Consider the following 26235-nt stretch of genomic DNA (forward strand, 5'->3'; position numbering starts at 1 on the left):
AAAGCTCTGTGTGTTACTCAGGGTTCTTCAGAGAAATAAAATCAATAGGATATCTGTGCATCCAACCATCCATCCACCCATCCACCTATCTATAGGAAGAGATTTATTATAAGGAATTGGCTCGTGTGATTATGGAAACCCATGGCCCAGTCAAGTTGACATGTAAAATTAACCATCACACTCTATCTCTGTGGCATTCGTTCATTCTTAGCCCTGGTAAGGTGGCAGTATCATATATATTACCTTTTTTTGTGTCCATGTTTTCTTAGTCTTCTCAATTTCCATTGGCCTCCTTTGCCTCTTGCCCTGACCATGTCAGGACCTTTTTTTTCAGATGAATGAAAGAAAAGATGATAATATATGTTATTACAGTGCAGCTATCTGGATTTCTTTGACCAGGTCTGCACTGAACTAGCAGATCCCTTGTTTGAAACCTGTTTCTAAAGCCAGAGGAAGGCTTTGATTAAAACACCATTTGTCAGCCAAACCCCTTCCTTTACCTTTCCATTAACAGACATAACTCTCCCCGTGAACCCACTCTGATTGAGTAGACCTGCCATGCAGGGGGCAAGGAAAGTTGAATCGTTTCCAGAGGACTTGGATGAATACCTCCAGTAGTGTTGGTCCATGGAAGCTCATCAATTTCCTTCCCAGCACTTTCCATTTCCCTGTTGCCGTGTTGACACGTGCAAGGCATGTTTACACACGGGGCTCACAAAGTACATTTGAAAGGTGGATTTTTTTTTTATTAGCTAACTTTGTTAGAGGCATTTAGTCTTTTTAAAACAAAAAGTTATTTTAAACCCAGTAATAAAGTCGATCCATTTTGTAATTTGGCCACCCATGCTTAACAAATATTGCATTAGCAAAATAATTACCATGCGAGATTTACCGGTAAACTTGTCAAGTGTTTGAACAACTCAATGTCACGCAGCAGGAACTTTAATAACAGTGGTCTCAGCACCTGTTGTAAGTTAAATGTATATCCTGAGTCTTTTACTGTTCTCTTTCACTGGGTGACTGTTCTCATAGGATATGATTTGGTCACTGGCAACTTGTATTAACAAGCCGGGTCGAAATGGACCAGCAGAGTTCTTCTATATTTATATATAAATCTAGGCAAACAATAGTCCTTTCGATATGCCTTCTCTGCTAGGCTTTATTTTCAAATGACTGTGGATTTTTTTTTTTTTTTTTTTTTACCATCTGTACATGAAAGAAGAAGTTGCAAGGGAGGCCAGTCAAGGTGATGGTGGGAGAGGTCATTGGTTTGAATTCAGATCTGGACTTACTAGCTGTGTGACTTTGGGCAAGTTACTTAACCTCCCTGAATCTGTTTCTTTACCTAAGGGATGATTATATCTGCCATATAGGTTTATTATAAGAGCTCAGTGTGATAAACTTTGTCGGTCATTTGGCTGACTTTATTATTAATAAGAGCAATTTTCCTCTTCTGGGTGTATTCTTTCTCTTTTACTGGTTTATTATTAGTAGCATTTTGTGTTATTTATTTAACTAATTCTGTCTTCATAGTTTAAGTTTCAGTAGAAAAGGGCCCATCATAAAATCTAATCCTTGTTGCTGAATTGAGAGTTCATTGTATTTTTGCTTTACTTTATGCCACAGTACATTCAGAGCAATGGTGAGGCACAAGAAGGCTCCTTTCTTCCCAGGTTTTTCTAATGAAGCCTCACTTCTAAGTAAGCAACTCCTGAACCAAGTTTGGGATTCACAGCTGAGGAATCTTGAGGCGATGCTGGATGGGGTCCCAACAACCAGTTCTGAATGGAAAGGACAGGGATGTACAGAGCCGTGGGCTAGAGGAGAGGGATTCTTCACCCAGGCCCAGCACCGCCTTCGTCAGCCACAGCTGTGAACTCATGCTCCAGGCTGTGTGCCCACCCAGGTGCCCAACAGGTGCCTAGCCAGGTAGCTAACCAGGTGCAGGAGGGGATGCCTAAAGTGAACTCCAAAACCTGATGCTTGTAGTGGTGTAGAAATCTGGTCTGAGGTTTAGGACAGATGCAATTTTATCATTTAAGGGACTTGAGAACACTTAGAAAGTAATCAGTTGTCGAGAGAAATTCAACGCAGTGCAAATAGGCCCCTCACCACGAGGGAATGGAGAGTCACCGTGGTTGGAAGCAGAGGAGCTGATCGAGGGAGGACTGATTCTCAGATGTCCCTGATTCTAAGAAGCATCCTCAATTTAGCAGCACCGTAGTTGAGGGGAGGGGATAAAGGAAACATTGCTGCATTACCTGCCACAGAGTTGCAACGTGCATTCTTATTTTATGATTTCAAGGAATATATGCAAATTAGAAATAGGGATTTGCCTGTTTATCCTCCCCATAGTATTGCTTAGCATGGCCCTGGCAGAGGGTAGGTGCCCAGTACATCTCTGAAGGGACCCCTGATGGACAGGCGGCACCCAGGAAACACTTGTTGAACAGTTGGTGTGGGTAGACAGGGCCAGGGCTGCGGAGAGCTGGGGCAGGGCAAGCTTGTGGGCTGAGAGGCTGACTACGCCTTGGGGTGCTCTTCAAGTCTTATTTGAGAGTCGAAGGGATAATAGTTCAGAGAGCATGTGGTGTGCTTGGGTGTTGCATTGGAGAACTTGGTTTTGCCAGAGAAAATGTGGCTAAAAATAATTCCAGAGTGTTCCACGCTGGGGGCCACAATTGGAGAAATTGGCGCCGAGAGAGGAGGCGGGGCAGGAAGATAAGAGCTGAGGGCTCCCTCTGAGATTGGCCGGGGAGGAAAAGAGAGATTTGAATAAAGAGCCAAATGCAAACTGAGAATGTTCCCAAAAACTGAAATGTGCTGGAAGAGTCACAAATTGTATATCAGCCATTTCTTTTGACAGATTTTGGCTGAAACATTAAACAAAAACAATGACCGAACTGAAAACTCTGTGATACCTTTACGTGGTTTATATAACAGGGCTTCCAGGGTTTAATTTAGAATATTTCTGTGATGAATAACTGGCTCTTGTTCCTGTAAACAAAGTACACCGTGCACTAGGAGCCCGGTTGTTTTCATCCAGGTCACGGATGTTTTCCTGAGGAGAGGACTTCCTCTTCCACCTGGCACCTCATGACCCACACGTTTCGAAGGCCTTACCTTTTCCAAGCCCTTTGCTGCCACTCCTGGGGAGCGCTCATTAAAGAATGACCCCTTGATCTTTCCTTTTCTCTCTAGGATACAAACGACTTGAATTTCCGTTTAGAAAGCATTGGGCAGCTTTGGCAAATTCAGCTTGCTGCAAACTAACCATATGACTTTGGCGAAGTCCCCTTCTCTCTCTGAGCATTGTTTGGTTTTCATCACAGAGAGGACTTTACATGCTTTTAAAATGCTCTGAGTCTATGCTAGATGTTTCAGACTACTGCTGTCCTGTAGGAATAAGAAACAAAACACATATGTAATTTTAAAGTATGTTTAAAAAATTTTAAACTTAGGTGAAGTTAACTTTAAGTATTTAAATGTATTTAATGTATTTAAACTCAATACATCCATCATCATTTCAACATGTAATCAACGTTAAAAAAAAAAGCTGTTGAGATATTTTACATTCTTCTGCAGGGAGCAAGGGGCATTAAGTCTAAAATTCCATCTTTACACTTACAGGACATCTCAATGCACACTGACCACGGTTCATGTGCTCAATAGCCACAGGAGGCTAGTGACCAGTACTGTCGTAGACCATGTGTCCCTGAGTGAGCCCCACTCAGAGGCAGAGTTAATTTGAGGAGGGTCCTTAAAAGGCCCACTCGCCCACAGTCCTGTGAATTTCTTAGGCCTCACAGCTTTGTATTAATTCATTAAAAGTGTACTGTGAGTTCACCATCATCCATGAAGTCTTTTTTAAAAATTGGAAAATTGAAAGTCAATTTTGAGGTGGAAGAAAGAAAAAGATCCTGAGAATCCCTCTATAGGTCCACAGTGTCATGAATTCCTCCATTCCCAAATCCCCAAACTTGGAAAACCAGAAGTTTTTTTGTAAAGTCGGCACAAATTAGTTTGCAGGCATCTGAAATGATGTGAGGTGATTTATAATGTATTGAACCCACTTAGCGTGAGTACTGGTGTATTTTTCTGGAGAAATACTAATGTGTTTTATTCTTGAGGGGTTTTCCAAACCCTGATGGGGGGATGTGAACCATGTTCCTTTTATAGAATCTGAAATATACTGAATTTCACAACCTCTCTGGCTCTGCGGGTTTCAGATAAGAGATCATGGCCTGTAGTCATGTTTTTCAAACTTTTCTATCGTGACTATTATAACAAATGTATTTTACATTGTATCCCAGGACACGTGCGTACGCCCACACACACCTAAAACAGGTTTTATGAAAGATTACACTCCCTTACTAAATGCAGTGCATTCTGATATTTTTCTACTTAATTTTTTTTTACGCCTCCAGTGCTAACTTACTGCGATGACAGCACAGTCCACTAAAGGGTCATGCCCACAGTTTGAAAAGCACTGCTGTGGACCCTGTGTTGGGACTATGGAGAACAGCACAAGGATGTGGGCACCAGTCAGAAAAGAGAGAAGAGCTGGGCTCCTGGCAGGGACGCAACCCCCCACCCCCACCCCAGCTCCCCATCCCTAGGCCTGCTGCTCTCTGTGTGCTTTAAACAGGACTGTCACATCTGTGCCCTCAGGGTTTGCTGGCCATTGTCAGCACTTTTTCTGGCAGTTTGGGCACCATGGGCATTATTCAAGAAAATTACCCAGCCCTGTAGATTTTGTGCTTGGACCTTTCAAAGGCAGCAGGAAATTAAGATTACTACTGGGCCATCTTATGACTTTGGGAAATTGAGGTATGCCTTTTAAAGGGGGTGGTTTATTTACATGGAGTCACCATTTGTTCAGAGTTCACTTCCACATTAATATGGACTTTCTGGTCATCAGTGACTAAAAACCAGCTTATGTGAAAAGGGGAGTTTATTGGTTCATGCAGTTGGCAAGTGCAAAGTTAGCTTCCGGCATGGCTGGACCCAGGAACTCTAGCAATGTGGGTAGGACTCTGTCTCTTTCTCTACGTGTCAGCTTTGTTCCCCTCTGAGCACTGGCTTCATCCTCAGACTGGAGAGGGAGTGTTCTGCTGCACCTCCAACTATACATCCTCCTGGTTTCGTAATCCAAAGAGAAGAAAGACATCTTTCTCTCAAAGCACACAGAGCAAATCCTAGGGAAAATTCTGGCCTTGCTTCAGTTCAGTGATGAATCCATCACTGGGGCCTGAGGGATGGCCAGTCCTCAGTTATATCCCCACCTCCTATGGCTAAGGTGGAGTACGCCAAATCTGAACCATATGGAATAGGTCCTGTTACCAAAAGAAGGGGGAAAGAATGCTAAGTAGACCAAAACAGTTAATTTCCACTCATTATTGATTCCTAACTCTGTAAGGCTGTGAAAGGGACTGCTTCCGAGTTGATGGGGTTCACGTAAAGAGATTATACATGGCTCTCTGCCTGATCATGAGTTCTTGTCTGTTACAGATGTTCTGATCAGCAGAAGCAGGGTTAGTCTAGCTAGGGAGCCATTCGGAACTGCTGGCTTTGTTAAAATTGCTCCTTTATGTGAGAACTTCTGCTTCTCCACTCTTCCTAATATTAAGGACCATTTTAGGCAGACCCTTTTCTTGTGCTCTCCCACAACTTAACAGTCACACCCCAGCCATTTCGTCAGCTGTCTCGTTCTGCCAGCCTGGCCCCTGGCACTGGGCAGTCAGGCGTGGAGGTTTCGGGATGGCATTCTCTCCCACCTGTTTTGCTTCCTGAGCCAAGACTTGCAGCTTCCGTTCTTGCTCTTGCATCAGGCTGCCCTGGGGGGCTCAACTGTCTTGAAATCCATCAGCACTGCCTGACATAAGTAAAGGTCTCCGCTCAGATCCTTCCATTGCCCCAGGTGTCATGCCCCGCTTTGCTTCTCCCCCAGGGGCCTTTGGAATTGCCCTTTCAGTTTCCACTCCTATGTTATTCCTAAGGCTGGCAGAAGTTTGTCCTCACTGCCCTCTGCTCATTTGTCCTCTGTGCTCACCCCAGGCCTTGGTGACATTTTATCTCAGGCTTCTCAAGGTGCTTTTTTTTTCCTGAATCTTTCCCCACACTTTGCTTTCGTAAGTACGTTTTTTGAATTCTACTTTCTGGACTATCTATTCTAATAAGCGAATCTTTAGTGTAAAGTGGACTCAGTTTAATGGCATAAACTCTAGGCTTGGAGCCAGAAGGACCTGTTGATTCTGAGCTCTGATATTTACAGTGTGGCCCTCCTTGGGCCTCAGATCTCCCCTCCATGACATGGGGACGGTCATGCCTGCCTCACAGGATGACCTGAAATTGTATATGCAGACTGCCAGGCCCAGACCCCAGGGTCAAAAATGTGCTGTGGTAGTTTTCTCTCCATTTGCAAGCAAAGGAGAGCCAGACCAGTCTAGCTTAATCAAAAAATGGGATGTCTTGGCCACACATAACTGAATGGCTTAGGGGAAGTCTAGTTTGAGTCGGGGCTGAAGTGTTGTCAGAATCTCCAGACTCTGTTTTCCTTCTCAGGTAGGCTGTTCCCAGAGATGGCCACAGCGGTCTTGGGCTGACACTCTAGCAGCTCGGAGACCCTGAGGAAGGAGACGGGCACTTCCGAGCAGTTCCAGGAAGAGTCCCAAGGCCGATGCTCATTGGCTTAGCTCTGGTCACGAGGCCATCCCTAAGCTAGTTACTGTAGCTGGGGGGAGGGGCTGAGATGCTCTGTTTGGCCTGGTCCAATGTCATGTGGCTGCCCGTGGAGTCAGGGGTGAGGGTTCTAGTCTCAGCCAAACCACAAATTCAGTTGAGTAAAGAGGTTTCCCAAAGGGGAACTGGGTACAAATAAGAAAGGTCGAGCGCATTCTGGGGAAGGGGGAAAAGCAACAGGAGCCACTGCACACACTCACGGGTTATCCCTGCTGAGGCAACATTTCTGATTGTGTTGTACTCTTTGCCCAAAGGAACATTGGCAAGGTTGGCTGTCAAGGCAGGCAGAGGTGATGCTGTGGGGACAGGGGTTAGACCCTTTTTCCGAGGGTGGAAAAGAAGGACAGCAGCTAGGGGCCACCTCTCAAATCACAGCCTGGCGCTGACTCTGCTGACTTCTGGTGTCAGTTTTAACCTGTTGAGACCTGGGCTGCGGAGCTATAGGGAGATTGAAAACCTTCACTTGTCTCTTCTCAGCATTGTGTATTTCTAGGAAGGTGATTCCCCAGAGGGGCTTGACCCGGATTCCCCCTCGACTGCCCCCGCCGCCTTTCTGCCCGCACAGCGTTTAGGAGTCCTGCAAAATCAAGCAAGGACATTTCCAATTGCTTTTTGGAAGCTGTCCTACTAAAATTATAATGTACGTGTGCATGTGTTGTGTGTGTGGGGGGTGTATGTTTATGGAGGGTTTTCTGTATCCATCTTATAGTAGGAATTTAGGTTTTATTTAGCAGCTACCACTTAACTCAGTATATGCACTTGATGGGATTATTTTGTGATCTTTACACTAAACCTATGACGTAGGTACTATTATTAATCCTATTTTACAAATGAGGAAACTGAGGCACAGAGAAGTTAACCAAGCTCCCCAAGGCCACCCAGCCAGTCTGTGGTGGAGCCAAGAGTGAGCCAAGATTTGGAATTAAGATTTAGGCAGTTCGAACGTGGAACTTGGCGCAAGTGGGAAGGGCATGGAGGACACTCCTCCCTCTGGACCAGGAACCCAGGCCAAGAGGCGCATGACCCCTCCTCCGCAGGACACTCTAGCGGTTCAGGGGGAGTGTGAAGGCAGGAGCAAGGAACCCCAGGTTCTAGCAGCCACCAGGGGCCAGGCCAGACAAGGAGGCTGGGGGTGCTTTGTTCTCCGGCCCAGCTTCCTTGGAGCCTCAAGGAGGGGCTCCTGCCTGTATGGGCCGGTGGGCACTGAGTCGGGCTGGGGACAGCCTCCTGCCAGCTGACTCTAAGGTCAGGGTGGTGGTGGTTTTGGATTGCTGGGGCTGATTTTGACCTCCTTGGGGGCAGAGGCCTGAACAGGATGAAGAGGCCCCCCCCTCCACCAGCACACCATTCCAGTGGGGTTTCATTACTTTTGCCAAATGCTGGAAAGAAACAGGAAATCTGAATGGTAGGGTGATTTTTTTCTTTCCATACATCTTTAGTTTGTGTCCTTTTTCTCTAATACAAATAGCAAGTGAACAGGGACAAGCCCACATTTGCAGCCAAAACTCAAAGTGTAGCGGCTGCTGCAGGGGTATCTTTTCTGTTTAAGAACCCACTGCTCTTCTGTCTTGAGGAATAGAGGAGGCCGTGAAGAAGGAATGAACAATTTCCTGTACCCCTCCACCGAGAGAGAACCACTGTTCTTTTACAGCCTTCTTTTCTTTCTATCAGACACAGTACTTCCCAAACTTCCAGTGTGAACTTGAGTGACCCCGACAGCCTCTGGTTCAGAGACTCAAATGGTCTGTGCCAGTTGTCGACTTGCCACGCAGGGAGCCACCCAGCGGAACCTCTGTGCCTCCCACCCGCATAACTGGCCTCCGCCGAGTCTGAATGAAGCCACTCTTCTGGCAGATTGCATTTAAGGAATGTCCCAACTGGGCCTGGGAACAAAGGCCTCCTGGGCTCCAAAGCCTCTTTGTCTGGCCTGGACCCTGGTGGCTGCTAGAACCTGGGTGTCCTGCCGCTGCCTTCGTGTGCCCCCCCTGAACTGCTGGCATGCCCTGGGGGTTGAGCTCCTCTGGCCCTGGGTTCCTGGTCTCGAGGGGAGCAGCCTGCATGCCCTTCCCACCTGCGCCCTTGAGAAGGTTTTCCCACCAGAGCACCGTCCAGGAGTGAGAAGCCTCATGTGCTCTCAGCCCCATTAGCTGCCAGAGGCTGCCTCTGGGTGGTCATTCCAGAGATGTTAACTGGCCTAGGTGGGGACTGGAATTGTGGCCAGGGACTGGTGAGCCCTTTGCCTGGGCCAACCGGACAGACCAGCCCAGACCCTTTTAGTAGGAAACAATTCAGGAGGAGCTTTCACGAGGCTGTGTGTGTGTATGTCCGGAAGCCTTATGCTCAGCAGATGTTTTCCAAGCACTGCTTTTGAACAAAGCACTGTTTTAGGCACAGTGGGGAAACCAAACCAGAAGATGAGGTCCCTACCTACACAAAGCTTTCAAGTTCATTGGGGACCAAGGACTTGCATTCATGGGACAAATAGAAAACAATAAAGATGGGAGAAGACGGGAGAATCACCAGGTAATCTGGCCCACATGCTTCTGGGCTGGCCTCGGGCCTCCCTGCCTCGCTGTGCTGTGCTTGGTTTGACGTCTTCGGCTGTTACTGTATGAATTTCCAAAGGGCCCTCTCTGAGCAGCTCTGGTTCCAGCTGGCTCCGTAGCTGGGGTTGGAATTCTGCTCTTGGGGGGAGGTTTGTTCCGTTTGAGAGGTCACCAGTGAGCAACTCAAGTTGTTTTTCCAGTAGTGCAAGCCGCAGCAAAGCATCTGTCCCATCTCTTCAGCCCGCGCAGCTCATCTGGGAATGCGGAGGGCGGCCTCTTCTTGGGGAAAGTGTTTTAAGTGATGAGACCCCAAGATAGGTGAGAAAAAGCAGATCTTGCAAAAATGATGACAAGCTGACCTTGAAGGTCAGGCTTGGCAGGGAGCAGCACATTGACAGCGCTGGTAAGTGAAGCAAAACCCTCTCCCCCTACGCCATTGCTGGGAGATGGAGATAAAGAAAAACTCCTGGAGTATTTATACTGGAGAAAGTTATTTACATTTCTGGCTCAGTCTCCTGGGGTCCAAGCAGGCAGGATCAACGACAGCCTGCTGGAGGGGTAGCCTGCACATCTTTGGTGGGGCTGATTGTCAGTGATAGAAGCTTCCACTTGTTTAAGCAGATGAAGAACTGAGTCCAGTGATGTGTAAACCTATAGACATCTTGGTCCTTGCCTCCTTTCTGTCTAGAAGGGAAAGGACTTTAGGGGGGACGGGGATGGTATTTTCAAGTGTATCTGACTTTACAGGCATGAACCTAGAAAGTTCTAAATGTAAAATCAGAATTGAGTCATGTAGAAGCACTATGAAAATTTATTTTTAAAGGAATCTTATAATTTTGTAAAGAAAACAAGTTTTTCATGAAGCAGTAATCACACCTTTATCTCGGTTCATTAACTTGGCTGCACATTAGCATCGCCTGGGAAGCTTTGAAAACTCCTGCGGCCCAGACCACACCTAGGGCAATTACAGCAGGATCTCTGGGGGGCAGACCCAGGCATCAGGAAGTTTTTGAACTCCCTGGGTGATTCCAGTGTGCAGCCATTGCTGAGAAGCACTGCTTTACCTGTTGTACGCATGCCCCTGTGTGGTCCTCTGTTACGTGTACTGAAAGCAGGCGTGTCCTGTAATGTCGGCAGGAAGACGCTTTCAAGAGCATGACAGACTGGTGTGGGGACACAGAAACCTGCTGTGTCTGTGCAGCAGCACCCAGCAGAGGAGATAGATGGATCTATGCAGACGTATGGGTTTCCTCCATCCATCCAATGGAAATCCACACAGCAATCAAAAGGAACAAATTCTCATCCGTGGACCAACATGGATGAATCTCAGATGCCTTATGTTAAGTTAAAGGAGTCAGACTCCAAAGGCTGTACAGGTTGCCAGGGCCTGGGAGGGGGCAAGGAGCCACCTGTAAAAGGGCACAAAAGAACCTTTTTTGGGTGATGGAAATGTTCTGTACCTTGATTGTGGTGATAGTTTCCCTAACTGAGTGTGTTGGTCAAAATACTAGAACTGTACAGTGAAAACAGGATGTTACTGTATGTAAATTATACCCCAATTAAAAAATTTTTTTGTGTAGAAAAACTCACTTCCTCATTACTGATGAATGGGTCAGCAGAATGCGGTCCATCCATACAATGGCACATTATTTGGCCGTAGGAAGGAAGGGAGTACTGATCCAAGCTCCAACACGGGTGAACCTTGAAATCGTTCTGCTAAGTGAAAGAAGCCAGACGCAAAAGGCCACATATTATATGATTCCATTTATATGAAATATCCAGAACTGGCAAGTCCATAGAGATAGAAAGCAGATTTGTGGTTGCCACAGATCCGGGGAGGAGGGCATGGGGATTGACTGCCTCAATGAGTTTCTGTTTCAGGGGGTTCAAAAGTTCTAGAATGAGATGGTGCGTGATGGTGGTTGTATAACCTTATGAGTGTACTCAATGCCACTGCACTGTAAACTTTAAAGTGGTTAAAATGGTAAATTCTATGTCATATGTGTATTACCACCACAAAAAAACCCGTAAAAACCCACTTCCTATTAACGTGCCAGTTACAAAGCAGGAGTTTGGTAAAGGCTAGGTCCATATTTGACGTTTTTAAAGAAAGGCGGCTTTGGCCTGATGTCTCCTTCTTAGGTAGAGTGAAGGGGCATGTTTTCCAAAAGCTCATTCTTGAGAACTCGAGGATGCTCTCTGTTCAGGAGGAATCTACTCACCATTCCATCCTTCATTGCATCTACATGATGTACAGAAACTTCCACCCCGTTGGTGACTTTGGTGGGTCCCCAGCAGTCAGGTTCATGTGGATAAGCTGCTCCGTGGCTTGATCTTGGGAACCACTGGGGTGGAGGGGGTGATGCACGTCGTATTTAAAAGAAGATGTCTGCTTAGTTTCATGTTTGGAAGGAAAATCATGCTCCATCGTGGGTCTTCAGCAAATGCAGCTGAATAAATAAAAATGTGTGCATAAAACAGCAGGGGAACCATGAGGAGAAGCTTTCTTGGCACGTCGGGAAGATGTTTATGGTTGGGAACCTAGTGACCAAAAAGCAAGGCTGCCTTGAGAGGAGAAAAACCGGGGGAGGAGGTCATCTGGAGGCAGAGCTTTGCCATGGCCGAGGGCGATGAATCGAGCAGTTGAAGTCCAGCTCTGCGTGGGCCTTGGAAGTCCTGAACAAGAATCTTATTGATGATTTGTCAGACCCTGAGCAGAGAACTCTGAACTTTAACAGAGCCGGGATGGAAAGCCCGCACAAGGGCCTACAGTTTCCAGAAAGAACAGCCCACTTATTTTTCCCTCCCTCCACTGGAGGACGAGGAAGGGACCAAAATGAGAAGCGTGGGGCAGGGTAGGGGGAAGGGAAATGGGATGAGCTCCTTCCAGAGCCTCAATGAAATAGCCACATTCCTCTGAGGGATTGCCTGCCCCTCTGAGCTTGGACGGTTGAAAAATATCACCAGGGTTGACGCAAATTGGGGTCTTGCTTTTGTTGATTATTTCCAAGAGCCTGTAGCAGGATCCCAGAGGGTGTGATCCAGGAGAATCATTGGCCTCCACTGTGTTTAGTGCCTCATCAGAGGCCCAAACCTACAAAGGCTGACCTTTGAGCAGGAAGAGCTCTTGCCTAGCCCGAGATATAGACTTGGCACACACAGAGATAACTGGGAACAACTGGCTTTGACAGTAAGGAATCTAGGCAGGCAGAAGCTGGCAGAAGAGCCGGGTGCCGCTGGTCATGGGTGGCTCTGTAGAGAAGGGGCCTGGATGGGCCTTGAAGGACGACGCAGATCCAGAGGGGAAGGGAAATGACGTTCTGAGCTTTGTGACCCTCTCTCGTTCTCTGTCCTGCGTTTCTTCAACCCTGGTGCTTAGTGTTCACCTAATGCAGCTGTTTAGAGGAAAGGAGGGTCTCTCTGCTTTCTTAGTGCTTCCCCCACTCATCTGCCTGGTCCTTCAGTTCCCTGATGGCAGAGATGACAGCTGCCCAGTTCACTGCAATGTCCTCAAGCCTGTGTGTCTGATGTCATTCTGCATCTCTCAGCCACCCAGGGGCATCTTCTCTTAGGGTCCCTACATCTGATGGGATTATCACCAGGTCCCGTTGCTTCTACTTGTCGCACATCTCGAGTCCAACCCCTTCTCTCCATCCATTGTGGAGTTCAGTGGAATGGAAGGCAGAGGCCATGGTCCAGGCAAACCTCTCTGCTTCTTGGGGATGGCTACAGGCAACGGACAGACACAGCAAATACTTTGGATTTGGATATACTTGGGTGTGAGCCCCAGTGCCGCTACTACCAATGTGACCGAGTTAGGTCATAATTCAGCCTCAGGAGCCCATTCCCACACTGTGCACTTGCAGGGTGGTTGTGAGAATTGGAAGTGGTGGGGGTGCAGTGCCCTGCATGGCCCCTGGCTGCTGGGGTAGCTCGCATCCTCATCATTCTCATCTGTACTAATGCAGTTATCTAACCAGCCTCCCCTCCTGGTCCCCTGGTTCCCTCCCATCCTCCTCCCCACTGTTGACAGAGTTATTCTATCTCTAGCCTGCTTGAAGAACAGCCTGCATGGCCTTCCCCACCACATTGCCCAGAGGCCCTGCAGGATAAGCACTAATGCCTTAGCAAAGACTGTAAAACTCTCATGATTTGCCCACATGATCTGATCCCACAATTCTGGCCTCAGAGCCCACCTTCTCCCCTTTCAGGCCCAGCCCACCCTACCCCCATGCTGCATGTGCCCCTGATACGCAGAGCTACTCATGGTTTCTTAAACACCCCGTGTGCTTTCAGTCCTTGAGTCTTCTGAGCATCTCATCCCCTTGAAATGCCTCTGCCCCTTCCTGGTGAGCTCCTGTTCATTCCTCAATGACCAGCTTATAAATTCCTCCCCCTGATAACCCCAGAGTTCGTCTCTTTCCTCGTTGCATTCCTGGTCCTTGGAGACATTCCTGAATTCCTTCTGTTCTCACCCTGTGTATCCACTGGGCCGCCCTCTCTGAACCTGGGTCACCTTTGTCTCCCCAGAGCCAGGCACGCTTTTCACCCTTGGCCTTTGTACGTATTTGCTCACGTGAAAATAAACAAAGCCTGTTTTCCAGGAATCAGGGCTGCTTTTGGGAGGAGCTGAGGATGTGGATGTGAAGAGACGCTTTCAGTTTTCGTGCTTTTTCCTTTTCTGTGTTTTGTTCAGAAGCAGTAGCAGTGGGACAGCCTTGGAAGTTCAGAAGGTCAGGAAAATGCAGCCTTTCAGCCTTTCACTTTTCCTTATGCACTGGAGCTGAGTTCGAGGCTCAGTGTCATTTTCCTGATATTTATGCTTTGTTTTTCCTGATGTGGCTTCTTTAAGCTCATGGCTCTTTAGCCTGTTGAGTTCCTGCAGCCAGCAGGAAGCTCATCACTAGCTATTAAAAACAAAACAAAACAAAGCAGAAAACCACCTAAGTCCTTCCCCAGCTGCCCCATCTTCCCAGAAGCCTTCCAGGCTCTTGTCTGATCTCCTGTCACACTTGAAGTTGGTATCACCTGCTTTTGGTGATGTATCTTGGTCTGTAAATTGCTTCACCTCTGCTGGTCTAGTCCTGCCAATGAGCTTCCAAAAAGGCAGGGACCCCGGCATCCTGATCTCCTTTTTAATTTCCCAGTAAGTTCAGGCTGAGGGCCCGGCCGGGTGCTGGGCACACCATGGTGTCTCACCCGATTCTTACTCATCCGTGGGCTCTGGGAGCTCTTGCTGGTGCCCTTATGACAGGCAGCATTGGGGCCGTTGGCTGCATTTCACCTCCAGTTGCTTTCAACAAGCCAGAGGGTTGTGGACACATAGCCCTCTCTGCAACCTGCTTGGTTCTTCATCCTTTAGCGGGACACTGAACAGGGGAGGAGGTTTCCCTGTTCTCCAGCTTTGGCAGGTTCTTTCAGGAATACCCCTACTGGGGAGAGAGCGCTCTGACCTACGAGAGGCAGTGCCCCCTGCATCTGAGCGAGCTGGCTAACCCCAGTGTTTGCTATGACAGTAATGTGCGCGGGTACTCGCTTCACTGCTTTCTTCTGAAATAACAAACCCTCACCACCACCCCACCGTCCCCTCCTCCAACTCTCCCACCATCAATGGCAGTATTCATTCCGGGGAGTTTGGTTTTGCAGGAATAGAGCTCATAGGCTACTTTCGCACTAAGATTCAAGGGGGTGTTTGAACAGAAACAGGCCCTGGGCCCTCCCTTAGAACCAGGGGAGCGTGAGGCCTTCTTGTCTAATGAGGGGGTTAGGGAATAATCTAGAGTTCAGTTCTGGGGAGCCAGGCCTTTAGGGGAGACTGGAAGAAGGCCCTACATGGAGGTATTGGGTGGGGTGTTGCCAAGAGCTCAGCCTTGGAGTCAGACAGCAAACCCAGCTCTCTGCCATGGGTCATGTGGGACCGTATGGGCCTTTTCTGGGCCACTAGGTCCACATCTGCAGAATGGGCATAATGATGCTTACCTCTTAGAGTTGTGAACTAGTAGGTGCCTAAGAAATTTATCCATTCATTTACTGATTCATTCCATAAATGTTCACTCAACACTTATAACCGTATGAGGTGCCAAAGATCTAAGACAGATCTGGTCCCAACTCTCACTAAGCCTAACAGACTAGACTAGGGTGAGAAAGACAAAAATACAATTTAAAAATGAGCAAAATAAATAAAACCATTATTCACTGATTTTACTCACTTTTAAATTTTATTTAAAAAATATTTTATATTCATATTGTTAATAAGTTGTGGTCTGGGCTATGAAGGCAGGAGTTAGATGCTGAGTTAGAAAATAAGAAGAAATATCTTCTTAGAAGAATGGTCAGGGAAGGCTTCTCAGAGGAGGTGACCTTCCTTTCCCTCCTCTCCCGTATGTGGTACGGTGGGAAATGTCACATTGCAAGTTTTGTTTTTTCTCTAAAGGGGAGCTTAGAGATGAATGCCGTTGGTGGAGAACAAGAAATAACTAATGATGCCACAAGGGCGAGAAGAAAAATCAGGGTGAGAAGAGAGGATGATGACAACACTCTTTGTGTGGTTAGTGTAGCATTTCACAAGCACAGTTTGTAAAGAGCTTCACAGATTTTCTGTCATTTACAACAACCTCTTGAGATGGGCGGGGCCCACATGTTTTTCTCCACTTTATGGATAAGGAAATGAGCTTGGAGAGATCCATAACTGCTCAGAATTCCTGCAGCAGGTGATACAGGGCAAGTCCAAATTTCTTGGCTGCTGTCTTCGGGAGCAGGGGCCTCAGGAGCTGGCACTGGGTTTAGACCCTTGGTTGTCAGTGTTGGCTGCACTTTGGAATCACTTGACAAGGTTTAAGAACTACTGATTCCTGGGTTCCACTTCCAGAGATTCTGTATCATCAGTCCGGGGTGTGGCTCGGGCATCAGGAATTTTAATAGCTCTTCAGGTGATTCCAATGCAAAACCAGGGCTGGAAAACACTGGTTAGAACCTCAAGGAGCCAGCTGCCATTACTGAACATGTTCTGGAGAGCCAGCGGGGTGGGAGAGCAAAGATGAGGAAGCCATCAGCAAATGTGATGTCCTGTTCTTAATAGAGACTTAGCTCAACAATAACACAAACAATAGTATGAATGCCCTGCTCCTAGGCTATTGCCCTCTGCATTAGCATTTCTGCAAGGTGGTTCCAACTAGAAATTGGTGAGTGCTTTTTATCCTGATTGTCCTTGAGAGAGCCATATTTGATGTCTGGATGTGTAGCCCCAGAGCCCTGAACCAGCTTGGGAGTGATGCTGGACTCGGTGGCCATTGAGGTGACTCAATCATCGAAGAAACTCAGGGGAAGGTTTTGTTTGCCTCAGCGTGGCTTTTGATGGGTTGTCCATATTTCTGTGGGAACAGAACAATCACTGTTTCAGCTCCGTGGGGTGACTTGGTGTTTCCCCATCCTTGGGGAAAGGATTAACAACTGGGTCAACCACAGCATTTCTTTTGATGGTTGTGGGTTTGATCTGTGGTCAGGTTCTCCAGACCCTGTGCTGTTTTGATTGACCTTTATTGAGGAAGAAAATCCTATTTGCAGACTCCCATGGCCTGATGGGTTTGAATGGGCCACCTTGGCCACTGTCACTCCAGCAGATGGTAGCCCTGCAGTTTCGGCCCAGGTCGTCCATCTCCAAGGCAAGGGCCTGTTTCCTCCTCCTTGACACTGGGAGGCCCACATTTTGGCTGAGCCCCCCATGTGCTGCCAGGCCTCACCCCAAAACCCCGCCTTGGGACCAGTGGATCCATGGTGGGATGCTGTGGGATTCGGAGGTACATGTGAGCTGGGCCTATGGAGAGAGGCAGCCACTGTAAAGGGTTTTTCTGGTTTCTGTTTCTAGCCCTAGAGCAGCTGCTGACAGAGCTGGACGACTTCCTCAAGATTCTTGACCAGGAGAATCTGAGCAGCACAGCCGAGGTGAAGAAGAGTGGCCTGGCTGAGCTCCTCCGGCTTTACACCAAGAGCAGCAGTAAGTATGGCCCCAGGGTCCTTAGAGCGGACCCCGTGGCAGCAGAAAGATGGTTAGTTATGTACTAGGCTACCGTAGCAAAGGCCCACCGACTGGTTGGCTTAGATAACAGACATTTATTTTCTCACAGTCCTGGAGGCCAGAGATCTGAGATCAAGGTGTCGGCAGGGCTGGTTCCTTCTGAGGCCTCTCTCCTTGGCTGGTAGATGGCCGTCTTCACATGGTCTTCCCTCTGTGTGCTCATCTGTGTCCAAGTCCCCTCTTATAAGGACACTGGTCATGTTGCATTAGGGCCCACCCCTGTGGCCTCATTTATTGTAAAGACCCTGTCTTCAGATACAGTCTCAGTCTGAGATACTGAGGCTTAGGACTCAGCGTATGAATTTGAGAGGGACCCAGTTCAGCCCGTAGGAATAGGGCAGAGGGATGTGATGTGAACAGGAGCCTCAGAAATCTCTTTACACTCAACACAGCAACCCAGGAGTGAGGTTTTAAACAGAGTTTCCAAAGCACTTTTCCATACTGGTTGAAAGTAGAGAAGGGACAATGACTGTTATAATAATAACGAACGTTTAATCGGGCACTTCCCACTTGCACGCCTATCAACTTGTTTCATCTTCAATATGCCCCTGTGAGGTTGGTGTTCTTATTACCGATGAGGAAACTGAGGCCTGGAGAGTTTAAATTACTTACCCAATGTCATACAGCCCAAGGGAAGACAGGAAAATGTAGTTTTAAGACTTTGTAAATCACAGAACCCTGAGTTGATAGTTTTTCTATCTTTTTTATTGAGGTAGATTTGATATAAAAGCAAGTACACAGATCTTAAGAATTCAATTCCATGAGTTTTGACAATTGTATATACCTGTGTACCCACCACCCACAACAAGACATACAACATTTCTATCATTCCAGAAAGTTCTTTCTTGGCCCTTCTCAGTGAATTCCCCTGCCCCACCCCAAGGCAACCATTGTTCTGATTTCTCCCACTGTGGATTAGCGTTGCCCGACCTAGAGCTTCGTATAAATCGAGTCCTACAGTGTTCACTTTATGTCTGGCCTCTTTTCTCAGCAGATTTGTCCACACTAGGGGATGTGTCATTTGTTTGTTCCTTTTGTTGCTGAGTAGTATTCCGTTCTGGAAATACACCACAATCTGCTTATCCACTCACTTCTTTTTTTTTTCCTTTTTTTAAGATTGGCACCTGAGCTAACAACTGTTGCCAATCTTTTTTTCTTTCTTTCTGCTTTTTTTCCCTAAATCCTCCCAGTACTTAGTTATATATTTTAGTTGTGGGTCCTTCTGGTTGTGTTATGTGGGATGCCGCCTCAGCATGGCCTGACAAGTGGTGCCATGTCTGCACCCAGGATCTGAACCAGCAAAAGCCTGGGCCACCAAAGCAGAGCACGCGAACTTAACCACTTGGCCATGGGGCTGGCCCCTCCACTCACTTCTTGATGGACATCTGGGTTGTTCACTGATTTGGGCTATTATGAATGATAAGGCTGCTCTGAACATTCTGGTACAAGTCTTCTAACGGACATGTGGGTTCATTTCCAGCACAGTCAGATTTCTTTTTAAAAGAGAAAGACCTTCTTGTGCACTCACAACTGTTTAGTTGAGTTTATTTTTAAATCGGATATTTGAGAATTGGAAGTGATGTTTTGGGACAGTAAGGGGCCATAAGAGGCCATCGAATCCATCTGCCTCACGGCAGGAGCAGCCAAAATCCGGGCCAGGGACAGAGTGTGCACCTGCTCTTGCCACCACAGGAAGTTCTCCCTCCTCCCACCTGAGTCTGCCAGGCTACATTTCAAGGTCCCTTGCCCTTTTCTTTGTTCCCTGTGGAACTAGTTTCTATTCTCTAAATAACAGAGAGTCGTAAAACTGAAGCTTGTTGCTGTATGCTCAGAAGCCTTCCCTTTGGGTGAAATAATCTGGCTCCCTCAGCCTTTCATTGGAGGCGTTTTCCTTGAGCCCCATCCACCGCCTTTGCAGGCCTCCAGCCCCCCCACACACCCTCCCCCCGCCACCCGCCCAGCCCCGGGGTTCCCAGGCTCCTCCTGGCTTTGTAGTGAGCGTCTGCTAGCCTGTCCTGAGGGCTGGTCAGCAGCACATCAAAGGTGGGAATGGCAGATGGGAAATCCACATTACAAAGCAGGTGAGTTAGAGAGGGATGAGTCACTCCATGAAAGGACTCATCAGTGAGTCCTGTGGAAAGCACACTCCCCAAACCATTGGGGTGCGCTCCGACATGAGGCTGTGCAGTGATGAAGAGCACCTCTGCAATGGGGTCTGGCCCGTGGTTCTTGGTTCTCACCACTCTCTCAGAGCTCCCTGTGTTGGGTCCTCTTTTTGGTTTAACGTGCCGTGTAGCCACCTATGGGATGACCTTTGTTTCACCCTTGATCATTGTTCCGCTCTTATAAAGTCGGGTCTCCCCCACCCTGGACTTTGGCAGCTTGCAGGGCTGCAGGAGGCCGCTGAGAACCAGTCAGTGGGCTCCCCAGCACAAATCGTCACAAGCACCCCCCAAGCCACTGATAAGCGTGCACAGCCACAATGAGGCCTGCAGCTGCCTCTGCTAATCTCAGTCTGCTTATTAATAGCCACTGTTTGACTGAGAGGTTCCCTTCTGGTCCTCTTTTCACCCTCTCAGACAGCAGAGTGGTTATAACAGCAGCTAACATTTTTTGTGGTTTACCATTTCCCTGCATTGTGCGTCATGTATGAAATGACATGGATTACATCATCTAATCCTCATCCCAAATCAGTGAGGGAGTTGCTATTATTCCCCACTTATCAACAAGTCACTTGCTCTAGGCACATGGCAGAGCCAGGCTTGGGTCTGCAGGTGTACCTAACCATTATGCTCCCCACCCCACCCCTCCCCGTATCAGGTTAATTGTGGTGCTGCACAGGACAGAATCCAAAGTCCCCTGAAAATAGAGCATCCGTCTTCCTCTCTCGGTCTCCCGGGCCTGCCTCACTGTGGATCTTCCAGAAAATTAGCTCAGCCTGACGGGCCTTGCAGGTGGAGGCAGACTGATCATTTCGAGATAGGCTGTGGTCTCCACTGGCTGAGCTGTGGTTTAGTCCTACACATTTGGGGTAAAGTGTGTATATGTTTACACTTTTCAGATGGAATTGTCCATTTGCATTTCCTTGTCTTTTGTTTTATTACTGTAACACAAATTTTCTATTCTCTTTGCTTTTTGTCTAGGTGATGAGGTCAAGGCACAGGTTGAGGTCTGTTTATGGGGGGCCTGCTCTCTGTCCCTGCCTTCACTGTGAGGGCCATGAGCCCTGCCTCAGGACCTTGCTCGGAGACTCCGGGGCTGAAACTTTCAGGGGCTGCCCCTCTGATAGCAAGAGTTTCAAACGTTCTGTCTGACCAACTGTAGCAAAGAGGGTCCATGTGCTCCCTCCCCACCCCTCACCCACTTCTCTGGGAAGGACCGCCCTCTGCAGACAGGTAGTTCCCACAGGAATCACACACTTGCTCAGAACACAATGAGTCTCCTTTCCAGCCACACGTGTGGCCGTTGTCATCTCCCACACACCCGTGTAACTATCCCATTCGGGTCTGTCCCCACCCCCACCCTCGCCCCCTACTGTTGGGTTCACGAAGGCAGAGACAATGTCTGTCGTCTTCTCTGCTGTACGCCCAGCACCGAGCACAGTGCTGGTGCTCAGCGCACTTCTGAAAATGAATGAGAGAATGATAGAAAGTTCTCCAACTCACGCTGCTCAGACATGGGACAGCTTGGCAGCCTCCCCTGCCAGGGCCAGCCTCCCTGGGCTTTTCCTAGGATTGCAGGTGGTCCCGAGAGCCTCGACTTACCACCCTGGATGGTATTGGATTAGCAACACTGAGAACTGAAAACTAGTCACCCGCAGCTTGCAGAGTGCCCGAGTGGAGGCACAGCCTTGAGGCGGCCAGTGCCAATTTCCCTGCAGCTTAACGCATCACCATCTTGGAGAGGAAGCACCTGCTCAGAATTCAACAGTTAAAACAATAACAATATCTTGCCTTTTTTTTTTTTTTTTGGACGGGAGTGTGGGCTTAGTCAATCGTATGGAAAAAGAAATGAGCATAAAATGAACATTAAACCCTATTTACATTCGATTCCTTTTTTGATCTCTATTAGTGTCCTCTGAATATTTTCGTGTGGTAGAGCGTTGCCTCTGTATTCTGCTTTACGTTATTTTTGCGTTTAGAATTGCTGCCGGTGCACGTTTCCGTATGTTGACAGTTAACATACTTTTTCTTTTTCTTGCTATTCTGAAACACGATCCTTTAATTCAACTGTAAGTGTTGGATATCTTTGTAAACAGCAGACTCGCTTTTTTTCCGCAGTTGGGTAATGTCCACTGAGGGGTGAACAATAATGTTCAACCAGCCCCCTGTTAGGGGGCATTTCAGTTTTTTGTTTTTCTTAAAAGAAAATCTCTTATAGTATGGCAACGAACATCCTGAAATAAAATTTTGTTTACCTGCTGGAGTTTATCTTCAGGATAAATTTCTGGCAGTGGAAATGCAGGGTTAAAGAGTCTCAACACTTAAAATTAAATTTTCCTCCAAAATCACCTCCAAAGGGTTGTGCCAGTTTGCACACTCTCCAGTAATCCGTTTAGTTTTAAAGGTGATCTGCTGGTATGTATGTTGATATGCTGTGGTTTATTTCATCATTTTCCTATTATTGAGCCTTTGAGTTCTTTCCCATGTTTTAGGCTGTCATTTTTCATCTTTGTTAGTTATGAGGTTATCTTACTTTTTCAAATTCCCTAATATTTGAGTTTTGTCCTCTTGAAAAGGTAAGAGTTAGGTAGAAACAGGCAATATTTCATCACGACTATTTTCCAGAAAATGCAGACAAGAAAATCAAGACCCACGGCTTGGGTGTTTTGCTCACAATTACAGCGTTAATGGCAGAGCTTGGCTGAGACCTCCCTCTCACCCCCACATCTCCTGCCTCCCCCAGCAGAGCGCCTTTCCCCTGTGCCCTGCCCTGGAGAAGGTACTGACCCAGCCCCTCTGGGTCTCCGTCAGCGGAAGTACGCAAGTTGTGGCTAACTATGTTTAGATCTCATAGTTCCCGCCCATAAACTGTGCAGCCCTTGGTGTAGAGGTGACGTTGCTGACTGGTCCTGGCAGGGCTGGGCACCAGGGTGGCGATCCCGCAGGCTGAGGGTGGAAGACCCATCCAGCCTGTTCCTCTGGGTTCTCAAGGCTCTGTTTTGCAGGCCTGTTGGCTGGAGTCTGGGCGGTCTGTGGCGTGGAATGGACTGACGCTGAACTGCCTCCTTCGCCAGGGGTTTGAATGAGGCCCCTTGACTCAGTAACACGGTCTCCAACCACTGGAATTTATCAGCCACAAGTTTCTAGGAAATGCAAATTAAGGGCTGCAAAAGAGATGCAGGAGGATTTCTAAGAGGAGCAACGCTGGGATGAGCTTCCTCTGCAGCCTTCTGGAGAAAGGGTCCCTGGGCGTTAACACCTGAGCAAGTGTTACCCTTCCTCTGCCCAGACAGGCACTGGGAAGGTGACAACCTGCACAGAAATGATTTTAAAGGAGGGAAAGAGCTGTTCTGCTGCAAGGTGCAGTCTGCAGGTGGAGCGGGTGGCTGGTGGCGCTCCAGTTCCAATTCCCAGCACACTCAACCCTCCAAACCCAGAGCTCGTGATTTTGCTGTCTCAGGCCCCCACAATGGCACCCCACCCAGAGGCCTGGGAGCTAAACTTCCAGATCCTCGAGGTAACCTATCTTATGTAGACACTGCTCTAATTAGCCCATGCCAGTAATTCAGACTAGGCTGACAGTGACTGATAGGAAATGTTTTACAATTTAAATGAAATGCTAGGAAACCCAGAGAAATCTCTGCTTGATAGAATATGAGGCAGATTTTGAGGTATGGGTGCATTTCCACTTAAGACTTTTATTCCTGAAACCTTCCTTCTGTACCCTCCCCTTTCCTACCCTGCCCTCCCCAAGGCTAAAAAAATAAAAGTCAGCAACTTGGCATTTCTTTTTTTGGAAATCTGTCAACTCTCTGGATAATGGACTCTTTCAATCAACTCAAAGTGTTGTGTGCTTTTACTGGAATGCAAGCTGACGACAGTATCTCTGGGAGGGGGACACTGTTTCTCTCTAGAAGCCCTTTTCCTTCATGAAATCACATGAAGCCTGTGTCTCCCATCCCCCTTCTGCAGGTTCTGATGAAGAGTACATTTATATGAACAAAGTGACGGTCCACAAGCAACAGAATGCCGAGTCCCAAGACAAAGGTACAGGGCTGGGACTGCTGATGGCCTGGCCAGCTCCCGGGAATGGGGAAGGGAGAAGCCTTGGTCCCATCTCACCCTCCTTCCTCCCAGCCAGCCCCACAGACGGGCCTGGTGGAGTTATTTTTGGAAGTCACATTTTGGTTGGTGGTATTTTGGGTTGATATATTTTGGGATGTTTCATCAGGCCACCTCCTTGCCTCTTGAAGATCTCTCATCCTCTTCATGCTTAAGGAATCTGTCCCTAAAATCTCTGAGCCTTTCCCAGCCTCATCCCAGGAATAGGAAGTCATAATTCAGATGTTCTAAGAAAGCAGCTGTGTATGGTGCTGATCCCATGGTTCCAGCTTTATGTCCTTTTTTTGGTGGGGGGCGGGGGGGGGCGGGTGAGGAAGATTGGCCCTGAGCTAACATCTGTTGTCGATCTTCCTCTTTTTGCTTGAGGATGATTGTTTCTGAGCTAGCGTCTGTGCCCATCTTCCTCTACTTTATGGGGGATGCCTTCACAGCATGGCTTGATGAGCAGTGTGTAGGTCCGCACCTGGGATCTGAACCCGTGAACCCCAGGTCACTACAGCAGAGTGCACAAACTTAACTACTGCACCACTGGGCTGGCCCCAACTTTATGGCTTTTGATAGAAGTCTGAATTTTATGTGCGTAGGGAGGTCCTAGGGGGAGGAAATGGTGATTTCAGCAACTGCCTTAATATTTAAAGGCTTTGTTCAAAGGTGCTCTCTTGGCAGAGCATTTTATCTCCATTGGAAGGACATACTGTGTCTTCTATGGTGTCTTACTCTCCTGCTTTATTCTGCTCTCTGCTTTCCTCTGAAAACTTTCAAGAGTGGCTCTAGCAGGACCCCAGGGAGGCCCAGAGGCCAGCAGAGCTGCCTGGTTGCAAAAGGGAGGGGGCATTAGAAGCCCCATCTCCCAACTCCCACGCCTGTGACTCAGATGCAAAGGCTTAGAGAGAGGTGGGAGCACAGCACCCCAAAGCTCCCAGTCCTGTTAGAGGCTTGGCTTGCAGATGCCAGCCGCCAAAGCCCTGAGGTCAGGTCTGCCTCAGCCTGTCTGTCCTCGGCCGGCCTGGCTGCCACTGGAACCCTCAGGCTCACAAGAGCCTTTGGCACCTTTTCCTTAAAAGCAGACAGAGGGTTGATGGCCAAGGTCTCCAGTGTGGCTTTTCCACCTCCTGCCCTGTCGCCCAGCCTGGGGCTCCACAGAACTCATCCGCATGAAGGCAGCCACCGTGCCCAGGGTCGTTTGTCTTCCGGGGGAACTGGGGTGGAAACAGCCTTAATCACAGGGTCCGTGCTGCCAGTGGCTCGATATAGTGACCCGGGGTAGCAGCTCTGCTCGCTGAAGCTCTGTGGCTATACCATTTTTGACACGGGGCAGGTGGAGGAGAGGGTGCGGCGCCTGCCAGAAACCTCAAACCAGTTCCTTCTGAGGAATCTGCCATGGCTGGGGCACTACGACACCCTATTCTCAGAGGAAAAACAATGTCGGCTCAGGGGACTGCCTGCCTGGGTAATTAACACCTGCTCAAATAGAACTCACGGGTCCATGTGACCAGACATTCCTGGATAATGAGACCCTGCTGCGAGGCTGGGCCCCCTTCATGGAGCCTCTGCTTGCTGCCCACAGTGCCCGAGGAGCAGAGCCCACTGACCAACGGGGAGCCCAGCCAGCACACCTCAGCCCCTCAGAAGAGTCTGCCGGACCTCCCGCCACCCAAGATCGTAAGTGTTGGTCCCAGACCCCTGATTTCCCTGACTTGGGCCCTGTGAACTTCTGGTTGTTTTCACAGGGGCCAGTCCACCAAGCGCCTGCGCTTTTTGAGCACCTACTGTGTGCAGGGCATGGGGCTGGACACTGGGAGGGACTGCACAAACATAAGCGTGCCTGCAGGTGACATCATTTACTCAGGGCCACCTACTCAGGATGCTCGGGGTATTGGGAGTGGGAGATGATGGGAGAGTGCCTCTGGTGAGTGCCACCTTGTGTCCGAGGCTATGCTAGGCTCTTTACCCAGCATCACACGAGTGGGGCCATGTACAGCTGTGGTCACCAGCTCAGGCCACAGTGACCTTTTAGAAATATAAATCATATCACACTGCACTTCCTGCTCTTCCACCAATAGCTCTCACTGAATGTAGGAAAAAACATCCACACTCCTTAATGTGGCCCCAGGGCCTATACCATCGAGCCCAGCCACATCTCTAGCCTCACTACATCTGCTCTTCACTGGCCTCCCTTCTGCTCCTGGATGGCACCACATGGTCGGTCCTGCCTCAGGGACTTTGCACTTCCTGGGCTGTGGGTCTTCAATGGCTGCCTCCTCGTCATCTCTCAGACATTCCTCACCTGCCTATGTGAGGCATCCCACCCCATCCCCATGCTAGTTACTGTCGGCCCCACTGCCCAGTTACCACTCCGGGGCACTTGCCACCATTGAGACAGTCTTGTTTATTATTTCCCTCCCAGACCAGATGTAAGCTCCCTAGGACCGGCACCATGTCTCTTGTTTAGTCCTTCGTGTCCTGTGTCTGCACACAGTGGGGTGTACACACACATTCATGGATGCATGGATGGACTCATGCAATGCTACAGGCCTGGCTTCAGATCCCAGCTCTGCCAGATGCCAGCTCTCTGACCTCGAACAGGTTA

At 48.4% G+C, this 26235-nt stretch overlaps 1 protein-coding gene across 21 annotated transcripts in view; it reads left to right on the top strand.

Annotated features, from left to right (window-relative positions):
• The window catches only part of AFAP1L2 (actin filament associated protein 1 like 2), a 97225-nt gene that overhangs the window by 39119 nt on the left and 31871 nt on the right, over positions 1-26235 (top strand). For all 21 annotated transcript variants that reach the window (XM_070632283.1, XM_070632351.1, XM_070632311.1 and 18 more), the window contains 3 exons: positions 17152-17280; positions 23496-23570; positions 25213-25307. In XM_070632283.1, coding sequence (XP_070488384.1) covers positions 23519-23570; positions 25213-25307 — 147 coding nt within the window. In that variant the 5' untranslated portion in view covers positions 17152-17280; positions 23496-23518. The remainder of the gene's footprint in view (positions 1-17151; positions 17281-23495; positions 23571-25212; positions 25308-26235) is intronic.

Source organism: Equus przewalskii, chromosome 1 (genome assembly GCF_037783145.1).
Source record: "Equus przewalskii isolate Varuska chromosome 1, EquPr2, whole genome shotgun sequence".
Classification (NCBI taxonomy): Eukaryota; Metazoa; Chordata; class Mammalia; order Perissodactyla; family Equidae; genus Equus; species Equus przewalskii.